Consider the following 18,341-nt stretch of genomic DNA (forward strand, 5'->3'; position numbering starts at 1 on the left):
AGTGGAAAACATGGGAATTCAGTAGTCCGTGTGCTTGAAAGAGTGAAAATGTCACATGGGAATGTGCAATGCTCTCAAATCAAGAGTTTCATATGAACCACAATTATGGTACAGGGTTTTGTTTATTTTCTTGTTTTATTTATTGGTTATATGGTTGTAAACTTCCCAGGGCTTCTTAAGGTTAGGTGGACATATAAATCTTTTAAATAAAATTAATTGGGAAGGCTTGAATTTAACCAAATAGAAATACAGAGCGAATAGCCTGCAGTAAAAGAGTTCAGCAACATATCTTCATGTATGAGAAAAGCATTTTTGGATTTCTCAAGCAGGAACTGGAAAGATTCCCTTAAGTATTGGACAGCCACAACCAAGTCAAGGTGGAGTACATGTATTAATCAGTGCTTCAACTCAACAGAAGGCAGTTTTCAACTGACACATGAACCGCAACCAATATAGCTTTATGAGTTCCTTTTAAGAAGTAGTTTGGGAATATTTTGTTTATACTTTGCATCATTAAAATGGGAGATGCATATTGGGGCAAATGAATAATGAGTAGTATACATGTAAAAAGATTTATTATATTATCCTGCTTTTGTTACTTTATAAGTAACTCAAGGTCATGAATATACATATTCTCCTTTCTCCCCACAAAAACAACTCTTTGAGGTGGCTTAGGCTGAGAGAGAGTGACTGGCCCAAAATCACCCAGCCAGCCAGCTTTTATGCCTGAGGGAGGACTAGAACTCACAATTGTCTGGTGATTGGCCCAATGTCACCCAGCCAGTTTTCGTGCCTAAAGAAGAACTAGAATAGACAGTCTGCTGGTTTCTAGGCCAACATCTAAACCACTACATCACGCTGGTGTAAGATACTACCTTTAGCATAAGTGGGAATATGGATTTCTGTCTGAGCCTTAATTAGTAGTTCTGCCAATCTAGATAGGCTTTAAAGGTAGATGGAAATTAACATCCCTTTTTCTTCCTGACTTAACACCTTAGTCATATTTTTTAATACTGAAAGGTTCCAATCTTGTGGAACATCACTTTCACCTAATCAATAATATCTAACAGCAATTTTTGCTGGACTGAAGTAATCTAGGCATTTGTTATAAACTGTATTGAAGTATAAATCACTTCATCAATACCAAAATAATATGTCCAAATATAAACAAATAAGGAAATGCATGAACATAGCTGCATTGATCCATAAATGGAAAAGCAGGCATGCATATATGTGTGTGTGTGTGTATCTGTATGTATGTATGTGTGTGTGTGTGTGTGTATATATATATGTGTGTGTGTGTGTGTGTGTGTGTTATTTGTGCTGATAAATAAATAAAGGGAGACTAGTATAGATCTATTTCAAGCTATTTAGCTCTCATCAGCTAGCCATACCCTTACTGGGATTCGAACCTGTGCTGTATTGCATCTTAGGCAAACATCTTAGCCATTATGCCACAGGTCTCCTCCTTAATGGCTGAAGCCAGGGAAGAAGGTATATATTTAGTGTCACAACCCCTGGTAAGCCCCAATTATGGGAGGAAGCTAACTGCTTCCATCATCTGTCAATCGGCTCGTCACAATACAGCACAGGTTCGAATCCCAGTAAGGGTATGGCTAGCTGATGAGAGCTAAATAGCTTGAAATAGATCTATACTAGTCTCCCTTTATTTATTTATCAGCACAAATAAAAAACACAAATATAACAAAGGCAACAGTAAAAATATTGGGTTTCTGTCGTGATGGACTCCCTCTGAATAGCATTTGATCATCAAGAATTTTCCTTCCTTGAAGCAATAAGATACACTGGATCTAGAAACAAAAGTCTTTAACTTTAGATAATGACCTTTTCCTTGGATAAACATTATAGAAGAAATTTGGCCATGGAGAAAGATATTATTGACCAATGCTGGCTGAGAATGCTAGAAGCAGTTGTAGCCCTTACGATTCCCGGAATGGGGAGGGCAGGACATGAGGGAGAGGGAAAGTTCAAAATAAAGCAAAGCTCAATGTTTGGAAAAGTTCAATATTTGGGGACTGGAGCCTTCTGTCTATTGATTAAACAAGGTTCAGCAATATTTGACCTTAAAGCAGCCACTACTCAGAACCCAAGGTCAAAAATCTATTACATCACAATATGCCAAGTTTCCCATAAATCAATAAAGAAATGTATAATGCAGTCAAAGTCACAATTTGAAATGACATAGTTAAAAGGAAAAGTGTGGTGCAGTGTAGTACACTGGGTTGATATGGTGGTTAAGATGCTGGCCTAGAAACCAGGAGATTATGATTTCCAGAGGCATGAAGGTCTGCTGGGTGATTTGGGGCCACTCTCTCCCAGCCCAATGCACCTCACAGGGTTGTTATTGTGAGGAAAATACGTGAACAAAGAAGTGTTAAGTATATTTGCTGCCTTGACTTACAAAACAATAAATGTAGGATAAAACTAATAAACAAATGAATTAAATACATATCTAGGATTGATATCAAAATTCTTAGCGAACCCATACCTCAGTAAATGACCCGGGAATAATAAATGCTGCATATTTACTGAATTAGTCATAGAGGTACTGATATTTGGCTGGAAGATTTACTAGGGCCCCTATCAAATTTGTTTCTAAATTTGTAGCTAGTATACTACTAGCTGTGACTACAGAAAATACAATTATGAAAACAGGAAAACAGCTGAGAGAAGTCAGTTTTGATTTGGGGAAGATGGAAATAAAAAGGGTAAAAGTAATCAAACACCTTTTAACTTCGAAGAACAGACTGGATTTTGCTATTGTATGTTATCACTAACAAGAATCATGGGCGAGGACAATATTAATTATTTCTACAACAGTTCCTGCTGTAGAACATTCTTTCTCTGCATTGTGAGAGGAGGACAGAAAGAGAACATGCTTAATTTTAAAAATGAGGTAATTTAGAATCCTATACATATACTTCTCAGAGGAAATCTAGCTGCAATTCTTATTGACTTTCCCATTATTGAGCAAGTGCTGGCAAAGTTAGAAACAGAGGACTAGAGAACAGACCAGTCCCTTACAATAACAATGCCCAGGTGACAACCCCTTCTCCCACTGACAAATGAACCTGTCAATCTCTCATGACAGGAAGGCAGAAGAAAGTAATGCAAAATTTTAACTTGGGGACTGCTCTATGGAGGCCTTGAATTCCAGAAATCAATGTGGCTGCTTTTCTTCATGATTAAGGACTTCCCTAGTATCTGCATTAAAAGTTGCTTATCAGAGATGTCCCTTTGAATCTCTGGCTGAAAGCTTTGTAGTTCACATATTAATGTGGGACATCCTGACATCCCTGAGTTAGTAGAAAACTCTACTGGCATGAAAATTGTTGTCCACATTGACATTTCCTAATCTGCTTCTATTGCCTCCTATTCAGGGATGGGATCCTACCGGTATAACAACTGGTTCGCTAAGCCCGTGCAGAGAAGACTTACCTTCTGGATTGCTGCTTGGGAAGGAAAGCAGCTGAGGCGCAGCAATCCAGTCTGCCGTGCGACTCAGCTGAGAAGATAAAGGTAGGTAAAGCACAGGGGCGGGCGGGCTGGCCCATTTACTCATGGGAGCGAACCGGTTTGCTCCCAGCTGACCTTCGGAGCTACTGATTCACCAGAACCGGTCTGAACCAGTAGAATCCCACCCCTGCATCCTATTTCTAATCATTTTCAGTCACTTGACTTCTCTAGATGACAAGGCTTGCCAGTCTTGAAGCTATTTTAGTATAGTGTGAGACGGGGTGGGTTCTGCCAGTTCTACCCTCTTCTATAGAAGAGGTTCCACAAATCTACAGTGCCGTTTAGAACTGGTTCCAGCTTCCTCCCCCTGCCCATCTGCACATCATCAAGATGAAGAGCGAGAGGAGGAATTCTGGGAGTTGAAGTCCACAAGTCTTAAAGCTGTCAAGTTTGAACACCCCTGGAGTTTTTTTTTCTAAAGGGTTAGGGGTGCAAGGGTCTTGTAACTTCACAGCTTTAAGACTTGCGTGCTTCAAATGCCAGAGTTTCTGAGCCAACATTTTGGTTGCTAAGCAAGAGCGTTGTTAAGTGAGTTTCACCACATTTTACAAGTTGGCCACGCCCACCCAGTCACATAGCTGGCAAGCCACCCCCACACGGTCACATGGCCGGCAAGCCACTCCCACAAAGCAGGCCATACCTACAGAAGAGGTTCTAAAAAATTTTGAAACCCACCACTGGTGTGAGATTAAGGAGAAGGAGCAGTACTTTAATAGCAATACAACTGAAGGGGATTTCAGCCTGACTCATTCATGGATTGGAGAATGAAACAGGCAATATCATGATTGATTGGTTATGTTGTGGTATCCTGGAGTCATGTGATCACCTTTTGCTACCTTCTGACCAGCAAAGTCAATGGGGAACTCAGATTCACTTAACAACCATGTTACTAGCGTAACAACTGCAGTGGTTCACTTAACAACTGTGGCAAGAAAGGTAAGCGAAGGGGGCAAAACTCAATTAACAATTGGCTTGCTTAATAATGGAAATTTGGGGCCTAATTATAAGTCGAGGACTACTATCTCTGATATCCTTGCCCTTACATCTAGAACATGCCAACTATGTTGTTGTTTTTAAAGTCTACTTTGCTTTTTTCCCCTAGGAAAAAATATGATAGCAGCAGTACTGAGTTTTAAATGGGGAGTTTGGGGGTTGGGGATGGAGGGCTGGCAGCAGATAAATATATAGTTTCTCTCTGGCTTAGAGCATTGGTAGTAGGACATCAAACAGCTTGTTACTGTGATCATTGTTATCATTATTACTATTGTTTCTTCCCTGCATAAATAATTTAGCCAGCCAATGGTATTCTGACTGTTAACTTGACTATGCACAGTCTGATTCTTAGCTCTATGTACAATTTAATTCCTAGCTCTTATTATTTTATTCTTTTTTCTCTCTTAGCTGTTATTCCTTTGCAGCACCATTAACTTCAGCTGCAGAATGATTACAAACTTCCCTGAATCTCAAGCTGGCCAGTTGCTGCTATTTTCTTTTTTCTTTTTAAATTCTATTAGTGACTCATTTCCTCACCAGCCTTGGGCACTCATATGCATTTGTGACATTTCATTGACTCTGCCTTTTTGACAGCCTACAATTTCAGCTCTTCCATGTGGCAGCCCATAATGCTGACCATGATTGATGGGCAGGAGCTAGAGAGAGAAGGATCCTCTACTGTTGCTTTTCAAGGTGTCATTATTTCTTTTAGGTTTGTATGATGCTTCTGTGAAAAACAATCCAGTCATGCATCAAAATGAAGATTCAGTTGCGATGTTCTGTTACACATAACACTGAAAAAAAGATTTCAAAATTAAGTAGTGAGAAAGTATTTAGTGGCATTTGTAGGGGAAATTTAAAAAAAGGCAAGATAGGGATTGCGGCAGTGTGATTGAAGTTCAGTATTTTTGTATATGCATGTTCCAAAGTGGTGAGGCATTGATCTTCCAGCCATAATCACCAATTCAACTTTTTTGAACCTTCCCACCCACCATCCATCCCGCCCCCCAATGCCACAGAAAGTGTTCTACATTGGATTAAACTATTATCCACAGATGATCCAATGACTCCTATTTGCTACGATGGCCAATTAGACATTTATGGCAAGCCCACAAATAGGATATAAGCCCAATTGTGCGGAGTTGTTCTTGTTCCTTTGATCATAGAAGTTAGTATCATTTTGAATATTTCCCACTCATTGTCTTATGCTCTCTATGAACTTTTTGCTATTTTAACAGCTATCTGAATTGGTGATTATTGTTTCTGAGAGATATGATGATTATAATTCTGATAATGTGATCAGATACAATGTAGCAGGTTCCAAATAATGCATCCATCACAAATTGAACTCCAAGGCATTCTGTTCTCTCAAAGTAGAAATTTATTTAGATACACCATATTGGCACTAACTGGTGAAAAGCCAGTACTGAAGAATGGACAAAGAGGAGAACTAGAGGTGGCATGATTTGTGACATATTTGAGAAGCTGTCACAAAGAGGGAGACTAAGCATCTGAGGTGAAGACAAGAAGTAACAGATTGAAATTTATCAAAGAGAAATACAACCAAGATTTAAAAAGAAATTTCCTTGTCAGTGAGAATAATTAATCAGTGGAATGGCTTCCCTTCAGAAGTTGTGGGTGTTCAAACACTGGAGGATTTTAAGAAGAAATTGGACAATGATTTGTCTGGAATAATATAGGATCTCCAGCAGGGGGCTGGAGTAGATATCCAAGGTCACTTCCAACTCTGTTATTCTGTATGCAAAAAACTAAGTCATCTCAGAAGCAGAAGAAATAAAGGTCTTTAAATTCCATCAAAATTGAAATGACCAATGGAGAAGTAACTTGAGTTCCAAGGATGTCAACAGGTAGTAAACATTATTAGATTTCATTCAGATGAAGCTAACATACTTCTAAGGCAAGTTAATTATTGATGATTATGATGATAATTTGCAATGGTATTTTTCCAATGGTCTTCACAGAACATAGGATATGTACATTAGTGTTCCCAAGCACCAGCAATTTAAAGGATTTCAATTCTCAGGATTCCCCAGCCAGTATCTTAAAGTTGCTAAAATTGAGAAATATTGATGTAAGAGATTAGGATTTAGTAGGATTTGCTTGGCTTATAATGAACTTTAGTGTGAGTAGTCACATTTCCATTCAGGTGGAATTCACATTCCATTCTATTCCAAGTTTTTAGTCAAGGCATATATACAGATCGTCCTTGACATGACCATATTTGAGCCCACAATTTTGGTTGTAAGTCGTGACAGTCGTAAAGCAGGTTACCAGGTGACCACGCTGATTTTATGACCTTTTTGCAGCAATTGTTAAGCAAATAAAATTGGAAGTAAATGCCAGTTTCCAGCAAAAATTTCACAAATTGCAGTCACACTGCACAAGGCTGTGCAAATTGAACCCTAAGGACCCAAAATGCAGTCATGTGATGATAGAGGGGAGAAAGGACATTGGAACATTGAATCAGGTTGTAAGTCCATTTTGGGGAGTCTGTTGTAATTTCAAATGGTTGCTAAGCATCCAGTCATAAGTCAAGGACTACCTGCATTCTCACAGAATGAAATTTGGGTGCGCATTTCAGGCCTGAAACATCAGGAAAGAGTATGTGATAAAAGTAGAATAGTAATTGACATACTATCCTTAGCTGAGAGAACTTTTCTCCCCCCAAAAATAAATTCATAAGTATTTATGTATTTACCTAGAGCTATTTTACAAATAAAATAATTTTTAAAAGTATGTTCATTATTCTAATATAGGTAAATAAATATATCTCAGGTACACATTACACATGCATTTCTTTCTATCTGTAATTAGACTGAAGGGACACCTCAACTGAAAGTGTAAATGCAACTTCTTACAAAAAAAATGCAATTAAGCGGCAATTGTCAGGTTAAGGTTCAGCTAAGGCACTTTAAAAAAAAACCAAATGTTGGGTCCCTTCCATTCAATTTTGACTCCTGACAACTACGTAGACAAATCCCTGCAGTTTTCGTGGTAAGATTTTGGAAACTCTCTCTCCCTCCCCCCTCCCTCTCTCTTCCTCTCTCCTCTCTCTTTGTCAACTGGGAGAACAATTGAGGGTTCTATGAAGTTCTTTTCTGTTGTAACTTATTTAAAAATTATATATACAGAGGGATGCTCATTCAATCCGCAGTTGGCTCCAAACTTGAGTAGAGAGAAGCTAAGGTTAAGAACAGGATTAATGGTCAGAAGGGCCCAAAAATGAATAAATAGAATGATACCAGCATATAGTGTTTGCAATATACATTATAGGTATACAATGTGTGACATCTTTACAGCCGCATAGGAGAAAAACGATAAGATAGGATGAAGGAATCCTCAAGCGACCTGTGGCAGCAACCAAAAGAGTAAAGACAAAATTATGCCAGTGTATGAGGTGGCATAACTAATGCTTCCATTTACCCACCCTGCTAAACCACAACCACAATTACAGATTAACAGAGTTGGAAGGGACCTTGTAGGTCATCTAGTCCAACCCCCCTGCCCAAGCAGGAGACCCTACATCATTGCCAACAAATGGCAGTCCAATCTCTTCTTGAAAAGCTTCCAGTGATGAAGTTCCCACAATTTCCAAAGGCAACTTCTGTTCCATTGATTGATTGTTGTCACTGTCAGAAAAACTCTCCTTATTTCCAGGTTGAATCTCTCCTTGTTCAGTTTCCATCCATTATTCCTTGTCTGGCTTACAGGTGCTTTGGGAAATATCTTGACCCCCCTCGTCTCTGTGGCAGCCCCTCAACTATTGAAACACTGCTACCATAAAGAGCCAAGGTGGCTCAGTGGTTAAATGCAGCACTGCAGGCTACTGCTAGATCAGCAGTTCAGCGGTTCAAATCCCACCGGCTCAGGGTTGACTCAGCCTTCCATCCTTCCGAGGTGGGTAAAATGAGGACCCAGATTGTTGGGGGCAATATGCTGACTCTCTGTAAACCGCTTAGAGAGGGCTGAAAGCCCTATGAAGCGGTATATAAGTCTACTGCTATTGCTATGTCTCCCCTTGTTCTTCTCTTCACAAAATGGTCGGGGCCAGTGTTGTCACATCACAACACGGTCCCAAGGGTTGAGTAATCATTTAAGTACTTTCCCAGAAGGGAAAGTGCTCGACGGTCACGCTTTCCTATAACCCGGCCAATTTAAAGCAGCTCTGACAACCGTCTGCCACAGCCCCCCCCCCCTCTTCGGCCGGCGGCAGCGGCGGCTGTGAGAACTGGGCGTCTCCTTCTCCCGGCCACCGGCGAGTTCTCGCCACAGAGAGAAGCGCTCCTCGTCCAGCTTTCCGCCGCCTGCGGCTTCCGGCGCACGAGCCTCTGAGAGGCTGCCGGGCGGGGTGACGCACGGACAGAGGTGCCCAATGGAAGAGGCGCGCCGTGCCCGGGACCGAAACCAGGCGATGTATAAAGTGAGGCGCGCCGCCTGCAAAGAAGGAGCCAGAGCGCATCGCGAGGGTCTCGGTGCGGCGCCGGCGGCCTTTTCCTCCCCATTTCCCTGCTTGTCAGAGGTGGCAGGAAGCCTTTTGGCCGCGGACAGCGCGGCAGACACGGAGGTCGGTGCATTTAGATACGTGTTTTTTCTAAAAAAAACTTGTCTTATCGGTTCCCACTTCGGCCAGGGACCCGCGCGAGTGAGGCCGCCAGACGTTTCCTTTGGCTCCAGGCTGGGCGCACGTGCTGCCAGGAAACGCCCCTTCCCACACCAACCTCTCTCACGCCTCCCTATTGCTCGAATAGTTTCTTGGGAGTGAGTGCCCGACCCCCCCTTTCAACTCCTGTCCGCATCTGGCCTCTGCTCCCTTTCCAGCTTAGCCCGGGAATCTCTCGAGCAGCACCGGCTCTCCAGGGCTGGGCGCACGCCTTGACCAGATGGAGAAAAAGAAGCCGCCGGCCGCGCTGGATCAGCCCCTGCGAACCGCCAGCTGCAATGGGTACGCGCTGGCCGAGAAGCAGCCGGCCCTTCAGCGGAGTCGCTCGGGAGAAGCGCCGTCCCGTAGCTGGAAGAGCGCGGCTGGCGGGCATCCCTTAGAGAGCTGGAAGGAAGAGCGGACCCGCAGCGAAGAGGACAACGAAATGAACTTGCCCGGCTTGGCCGCCGCTTACACCACCATCCTGCGGGCCTTGGGCGAGGACCCGCAGCGCCAGGGGCTGCTCAAGACGCCCTGGAGGGCGGCCACGGCCATGCAGTACTTCACCAAAGGCTATCAGGAGACCATTACAGGTGGGACGCGATCCGTGGTTTTATAAGTGAAATAGGGAATCTTCACAACAGTCCTGTGAGGTAGGCCAGTTATTGCAGATACTCAGGATGAGCTGGTGGTTACAGTGGGGTTCAAATCAATGATCACAGTTTCTGGAGCCCTGCTTACATTTAAGGTATACAGAGTGTTAAGAAGTTTAACAACTTTACTTGCAAGGCAGCTAGCTAATGCCTACACTTGTCTATGGGACATAATGGATGTGAGAGAAGTGAGAATCAAAGTTTGGGGTAGACAAAGGCTTGTTGGAGGCTGGTGCACCCAGCTTCCTGCCAGTGAAATCACCTGACTTAAAAGAAAAAGTATTCCTTTCAATCTAGATGTTAACTTTTTTGTAGTCTTTTTTCAAAGCTGAAAGAGGTGGGGCCATGCCAGCAGAATGCTTTCGCCCAATTGCTTCATAAATGATAGTCAAAGGTGGTGGATTAAGAGCTGGCAGACAAGCTAGAGTTCTCATCTTCTGAGAAGCCAGCTGAGTGATTTTGGGCTGGTTACTTGCTCTGAGCCCTAGACTGGGAAATTAAGAAATATCGGGACTTTCGCATGGCAAATCCTTTCTGAAAATCTTGCCAAGAAAACTGCATGGATCTGCCCATGTAGTCACTAGATGTTAATATTAACTCTTACCAACAACAAGGGTGGAGTACCAGCAGGATCCTTTCCCTCAGTTGCATCATAAATAATACGGCTGCCTCTGCTTTTCATAATCCTGACCAATACAGCAGTACTGAAGGGCTGGGTTGCACCTTTGCCTTAGTCCCAAGTGTCATTTGCTTGTTTATGACTTAGTACTGAATGATCTGAGTCCCTGTGATGTGCAAAGCATTGTTCAGTGGTTAGCATGTTGCATAGGGGGAAGCAATATTATATATGTTTGCCACCTTGAGTTACTTATGAAGCAATAAAGGTGGGATAAAAATCTAATAAATAAACTAGGTAAAGATAAACGGTAAAGGTTTCCCTTGCACATATGTGCTAGTCGTTCCCGACTCTAGGGGGCGGTGCTCATCTCTGTTTCAAAGCCAAAGAGCCACCGATATCCAAAGACGTCTCCGTGGTCATGTGGCCGGCATGACTAAATGCCGAAGGTGCACGGAATGCTGTTATCTTCCCACCAAAGGTGGTTCCTATTTTTCTACTTGCATTCTTTATGTGCTTTCGAACTGCTAGGTTGACAGACACTGGGACAAATAACGGGAGCTTCATCTGTTACGCAGCACTAGGGTTTCAAACTGCCCATCTTTCTGATTGACAAGTTCAGCGTCTTAGTCACTGAGCCACCGCGTTCCTATAAATAAACAATGCTTTGCCTAATAAACATTAAACATGTTTAAACAAAAAACATAGCTTACTGCCTAGTACGAACATAGCCAAAGCATTCATAATACTGGATACTTTACAAAAATAGCATTAATGCTTTCAAATATAGTGAGATGATAGAAGTCATAATCCAGTACAACAGAAGGAATGTCAGCTGTAGAAAAGCATCCATTAGCATCTCCAATTACCAGTACCCTAATTATTTCCCTTTCTCTCACATCACTTGGATTTAAATTTCAGTCTAGATTTAGATGCTGTCTTTCCTGTAGGGATGTCAATGTCTGATGTATTCCTATTTTTTCTGCACAACAGAAACCTGATTAAGGTAGGTTGGGCCAATTCTTACTCAACTCAGCCAGCCAGTGAGTTTCCATGAGTGGGGGTCAACCTGAATCTGCATCACTTTGGTCTTAGGCTAATAGTTTAATCACTCCACCAAACTGCCTTCTTGAGAATGAAACAATAGTCCTCCTACTTTAGCAAATAAGACTTTACATATTTAATGAACAGACACTAGGTCTCAAACTCTTTTCTATGTGACCAGAGGCAAGACATTTATGTTCTGAGCTAAAATTTCCATCAGTCTAATAGTTACAATATATCCAGGCCTAGGAAAAGGAATCTACTTGTCATCTATTCTAGTTTTTCTCAGCTTTAGCAACTTTATGATGTGTAGACTTCAACTCTCAGAATTCCCTAGCCAGTATGCTGGGGAATTCTGGGAGTTGAAGTCTACACATCTTAAAGTTGATTTAACATTGATTTATTCTATTAGGTTGACAAGATCAGGCTCCCTCTCACTTAACCAACAGTTTTGAGGCAGAAACGCTAAAGGAAAGTTCACAACCTGCAGTATTTCACCACTGATTAATTGCAGTGCATAGTGATAAGAAGGGCTGGAAAATCACAAAGTCAAAGACTTTTCCTTGGCTTTATCTCTGTCTTAGTCATGTTCACAATCTTTGTGGGAAATAACATAACATTAACTCTACGTAAAAGATTGCAATCGATGTATCCATTTCAAGATTGATTGTCCTAGATTAAACATGGACTTTATGCCACTGATTATTATTGGTGTATGGTGTTTTTCCATAGAAAAGCATGTCTGAATATTTTTAACTCCCATGTAATTGGCATCTCAATAAAACAAGAATGGGGTGGCCAGTTTCTGTCCAGCAGTTCCTGTGATCAGAAGCTGTTGCAGACATAAAATGAGCAAGATGTTTATGCAAAGCTGTGCAGGTTTACTAGGTTGAAATCATTTAGATGAAACTTTCCCCATTGCATCTTTATGTAGCCGACTTCTAGCTTTGCTTTGTAGGAACAATGTGAAGATAGCTTTTCCCTTTCTGCAGTCCAGGGTCACTGGACTACAGCCTCCATCACATTCAGCCATTGAGATTTGGTTCACAGGAATTGTGGGAGTTGCAGTTCAACAGGCCTGGAAGGATGGTCTCCATTCCATTTTCTTTAAAGTTCATATGCAGTAGCTGCTACAGTAGTGTGTCTTATGTAGCACTGCATTTTTTTTCAGCATTTAGGATGACTTAAGTTTTTATTCAAGCACTATAGCAGGGGTACCAAATGTAAAGGGGGGGCGAATCCGGTGCTTAAATCTGGCCTGCAGGGCCATTCTGGAAACAGCAAAGGACTGACCTGCGGTGTCTCAGCCCAGCCCATGCTGACCAGGTGCTTGGGTTACAACCAAGTGGCAGCTGTTTTCGTTGGAAGAGTACTGCAGGAGGCTGTCGGAACCGAAAACGGAGCTCATGAGGGGCAATTTCCAATTTCCTCCCAAGCTCCATTTTCGCTGGCAGAGTACTAGCAAAACAAACTTGCTTGCCCTCTACTTTCTAGGGCAGTGGGTAACCGTCCAGGGGTCACCGTATGGCCTGAGAGGGATGGTGAAGCTCCTCTGGAGGACAAGAGTTTGGTGCTCTCCCTGGTCTCGCCTTCCTCCGCTGGAAACAATGGATCCCCCCAGCCCCGCCTGGGCCACCACAGGCACCGCCAACATGAGTGATGTGAATTTGGCCATGCCCACATGGCTCCCCAAGGTCAACCCTGATGTGGCCCTCAATGAAATCGAGTTTGACACCCCAGCACTATAGCAATAATATGAAGTTAAATATGGGAATCTATTGGAGTGGCTGACCATCATAAATTTAATAAAATAAATAAATAAATTGGCGATCCTGAGGCAGAATGAAGTGACTATGGGCATCACTTCCTTAGAGCCAATATTCCAGGGGTGGGTTCCTGCCAATTCTAACCTCTTCTATAGAAGAGGTTCCACAAATCTACAGTGCTGTTTAGAAGCGGTTCCAGCTCTCTCCCCCTGCCCATCCACACATAATCAAGATGAAGAGCGAGAGGAAGAATTCTGGGAGTTGAAGTCCACAAGTCTTAAAGCTGTCAAGTTTGAACACCCCTGGGTTTTTTTTTCTAAAGGGCTAGGGGTGCAAGGGTCTTGTAACTTGACAGCTTTAAGACTTGTATGCTTTAAATGCCAGAGTTTCTGAGCCAACATTTTGGTTGCTAAGCAAGAGCATTGTTAAGTGAGTTTCACCACATTTTACAAGTTGGCCACACCCACCCAGTCACATGGCCAGCAAGCCACTCCCACCCGGTCACATGGCCAGCAAGCCACTCCCATCCAGTCACATGGCCAGCAAGCCACTCCCACAAAGCAGGCCACACCTACAGAAGAGGTTCTAAAAAAATTTGTAACCCATCACTGCAATATTCCCATGTGATACCTTCATGTGTGTTTAATAAACTGTCATCCCAGCCAGAATAAGGAAAATAGGAATTACAATCTGGTGGATACCAACTTGGGAAAGATTTGCTAAAGTCAGGAAAATTTTAAGAAACCAGATGAAGAATTCCATGATTTTGGGTTGAAGGTAAAGCCACTTTTTGAGTGACAGTCCATATACAATAAAGCCAGAGTTCTTTATACATAATTAAATCCCACATTTTTGATAATTATATGTTAACATGACATTAACATCTTTCATCCTTATTTCTTTTTCCAAGTTCATATTAACTTATTTCCATGTATTACTCCAAAACAGGACAACTATTTCCAAAATATGTATCAATATCTCCTCCACCATTTACATTTCCAACATACTGAAGTTGTCAGTCAGTCTTTAAAAATCCTTTGAGGTGTTCAACAGAATTTTAAAAACCCAATATTTTGTTGTGTTAAATGAATTTTAAGACCAGAGACACATATCTAACATTTTAAAAACCTTTCTACATTGTTTTGCTAAAATAGGATGTTCCAGCTCTTTGCATACTTCTAATTCATTGCATTAAAAATATATGATCAAAATATACTTGAACTGTATACATATATTATTCAGTAATTTTGGGAAGAATGTATGACATACTTGCATTTCATATATGTATGTGCATGAATGTTATGTGTATGTATTTCTCTCATCCCCTCCAAAATGATAGAACTAGGAAACAAAAATTATTTGAACTGAATGAATGCAATTATAATTGTTTCATAATAATTACTTGTATAATAAAGTATCTCATTCATAGAAGTAATTCAGCTCCTCTCTATTAATACACCAAGCATTTTTTTAAACACACACACACATTTTCCATTGAGAAAAAATCTTAGGCTATGGAGAAAGAGTAGATGTCCTCTGGTAGAGATGATAAAGTATTTAATGAACCTGGATGGAGATGAGGTTTAGGGAAAAGGCAGCTGGACAGAGTTTGCTGGCTGAGTTCACATAACACACTACACAAGTTAACATAGTGAACAATAAGTTCACATTAGCTGAGTCTAGTGGTGTGAATCTAGCAGCTAAACAGCTTCAGGCAAGTCTCCTTCCTGGCATGCTATTTCAATCTCAGTCGGTATCAATTGTATTAACTTACCTTGTAGTGTTATTGCAATATTATAACTGCCCAACAAGGGAAATACTTTGAACATGGAAAAGCACTATACAACGGTTAAGCTTTATTAACTCCAAATCTTTTCTGAACATATAAAATGTCATCAACCTCAGTACAAACCTTTGTGTTATCCTTTCACTTAACTCCATCAGTTGTGACAACAACCTTCTTCCCTGGGTCCCATGTCTATTTGTGAAGAGACGATTATTAAATCCAAAGTGGGCCTTGTAGCAGTACAAGAGTGTAAAGAGATCATATTTGTTCTTGAAACTCAAGAGGAGAGCAAGAGAGATGCATTTGCAAGGATTGTCCATCTTCAGATTGCAAATTCAGAGAAGTGGAGACTGGGGCTTACCAGTTTACCGTGCTCTGGTCTAGAAGGAACCTTTTCTTTTAAGTTTTTTTTTAAAGTTCATGTTGAGAGTTGGTTTATTATATTAAATTTGGATCTTATCCAGCAATTTTCTCCCATGAGCATCCAACTAATCTCTTATAATGGGGACTTTTCAAAGCTCTGCCTATCTCCTCCATTGAGCTGTTGTCTCTTCAGAAAAATTACTAGTGACCTATTAAGCTGAGCAACTCTGCCTGGCCTCCCACTCATTCTTTGATATGTCATTGATCTTTGCCCTCTGTATCTCCTACCTTCAGAACTTTCTAAATCTAAAGCAGGGGTGTTAAACTCAAGGCCCATGCAGTGCATCCGGCCCGCGTGGTACTTAGATCTGGCCCATGGGGCCACCCTGGAAACAGTGATGGACCTGCCCACGGTTCCTCTACCAGTGAAAATGGAGCACGTGAGGGCCATGTACATATCTCTCTACCCCGAGCTCAGTTTTTGCTGGTAGAGGGTTGCAGAAGGCTGTTGCAACCAAAAACGGAGCTTGGGAGCCTGTTTTCGCTGGCAGAGCGCTCGGGCCACCATAGGCACCCCCAACACGAGTGACTTCGAGCTGGCCATGCCCACCCTGCCACACACCCCCTGCCCCCCCCAAGGTCAAACACAACCCTGATGCGACCCTTAATGAAATTGAGTTTGACACCTCTGATCTAAAGAATCTACGGGCTGCAGTCATTATATGAGGGGCAGGCTGTTTTCAGTACAGTACATTGGTTTATAAACTTTGCAAGGCTGCCATTCTCTCTTGTTTAATGGCTGTTCTTGTGTTAAATGTTTTGCATAGTTTTAAAACTGCTTGGTCTGAATCCATTTTAAAAGTGGAAAAATTAAGCTAAGGTTCCACCCCTCCCCTGCTTTCAGTCTGAATTTTCCTCAGTAACATAGTATGCGTTAAATTATACCCCTTTTTTTTCATTGCTGTTGGTGACGAAATTACTAGATATTTTCCAAACAATTGATTCCACTTGGGCGAGAAGAGACAATATGCGTTTGCAGACCTTGTTAGTGTTGGAAAATTACTGTGGGTAATTTCCTATTTAGTTTCCACCCAGCACATTCCCATTCATACCATGCATCCGGATTAGAGCAAAGAAGCAGAGCCATTCCATTCAATCAGCAAATATATTGGTTGGTTTGTATTTATTAAACAGCAATAAACATTTAAAAAATCCCCAGTTAATTGGCAAAATGGGATGAAAAGCAGGCAAAGGCAGACAGACATGAAAAATGGACAATAATGTACATTTTCACCTCTACCAAAATGCACAGAACTTTCTAGTAAGACTGCAATTAGCAGGGAAAAACTCAAAGGGAGTGGCTTTAGGTTTTTCCAGCCTTAACCATTTTATGTACATATCAATAACACAATAGAGATGGAAAGTAGGATACCAGGTGATCCTTCCTCCATTCTGCATCATTAAAAATGGCAGGGATGTATCTGACAATTAAAGATTGTGATTACAGAGCCAAATTTTGTTGCTCTTTATTTGTCACTCTTAGAAATACTGTTTTCACAGGTGTGGCAACTTGGACTTGTTGTCACATAGTATTTTGTTTTATTTAGTTTCCATGTTTATTCAATTGCAATGAAGAAATAATTTTGATACCAAGTCACTTATGGATCCTATGTTATCTCTGAAAATTTTGTATTTCAAAAATTGCTTCTTTTTGAAACCGCATTCCTTATTGTTGATATAAATAGTAAGCACTCTTCTGGATGTTAGAATACTGTGGAAAATGCAAGATGTTTGTTGAATATTTGTTAAGTCCTCGACTTACGACCTAGTGGCTAGCAACAGCCAAGCCACGTCCTGATTGGTTAAGACGTGGCTTGGCTAAGCGTGGGCCGCTAGGGGTGCGCCTATTGGTTTCCCTGCTTGACAGCTCCGTATAAATAGCTGTCAAGCAGGGAAGGTGCTGAACTGCCTATGTACATAGTTTTACCGAGCTGTTACCTAGAATAAAGAGCTGTTGTTACCTCAGACTGCCTCCTGCCTTGTCCTTCGTCCGGACTTCTAAACTGGCGACAAGGATGGGATTTCGGCGGTCTAGCTGAACAGCCATCTAGGTTAAAGCAAGAGACTGTTTAGCCGAGGAGATCGCAGAAGAACGAATATTTTTTCCCTCCCTTCTCGCTGCCTCTCTCGCCTCACAAAACAGCATTATGGCATCTCTGCCTCCCTTTGCTCCGTTTGGAACCGCCGGCGAATCATGGGCCGGATTCCTGGAATGGTTCAAATGTTACCTTATTGCTTCCAAGAATCACAACTTGCCGCCTGAAGAGAAATGCAGTTTTTTCTTGAGCTGTTGCGGCCCGGCGATGTTCGCCTCAGCCAGAGTCCTGGCCTCTCCATTGCCAGTGTACCAGCTCAATTGGGGGACCTTGATGACCAAGCTTCGCAACCACTACGCTCCAACGCCCTCATGGATCGCTCGCCGATACGCATTCAGATAATGTGTTCAAAAAGAATCTGAGACTGTGAGTCAATTCCTCCAGTCTCTTTGTACGGCGGCGATCCAGTGTAACACACTGGTGGAGCAATTTGTCTGCGGCATAAAAGACCCTCGCCTGAAGCGCCGTTTGCTAGCACTGGCGGAGATTACCTTGCAGAAAGCCGTGGACGAGGCCAGAGCCGCAGAGCTCTCCGAACAGTCCACGGCTGACATACAGCAGCTCCAAATGCCTCCTCCTCCTGCCCGTGCCTGCCTCAGACGAACTTGTCCCTTTGGACGAGCCAGAGGATGACCACATTGACCTTTTGAGGGCCCAGCCCAGGGCCTGCCACCTCTGCCAGCCAGCTCTGCCACCTCTATCTGCCTGGGCTGTGGGGGCAAACATGCCAGGTCCGTTTGCCCATTCAAGGCTTCGGTCTGCCGCAG

The 18,341-nt window shown here is 42.2% G+C and overlaps 1 protein-coding gene across 1 annotated transcript in view; it reads left to right on the forward strand.

The window, feature by feature from the left end:
- The first annotated feature begins 9,009 nt into the window (after positions 1–9,009).
- The window catches only part of GCH1 (GTP cyclohydrolase 1), a 37,743-nt gene continuing 28,411 nt past the window's right edge, over positions 9,010–18,341 (forward strand). Inside the window, exon 1 of the mRNA XM_087728292.1 lies at positions 9,010–9,783. Within this exon, the coding sequence (XP_087584418.1) occupies positions 9,432–9,783 (352 nt within the window). The 5' untranslated portion in view covers positions 9,010–9,431. The remainder of the gene's footprint in view (positions 9,784–18,341) is intronic.

This window comes from Thamnophis sirtalis, unplaced genomic scaffold, assembly GCF_051295495.1.
Source record: "Thamnophis sirtalis isolate CommonGarterSnake01/CBP01778 unplaced genomic scaffold, rThaSir2_p1.2 scaffold_1, whole genome shotgun sequence".
In the NCBI taxonomy this organism is placed as follows: domain Eukaryota; kingdom Metazoa; phylum Chordata; class Lepidosauria; order Squamata; family Natricidae; genus Thamnophis; species Thamnophis sirtalis.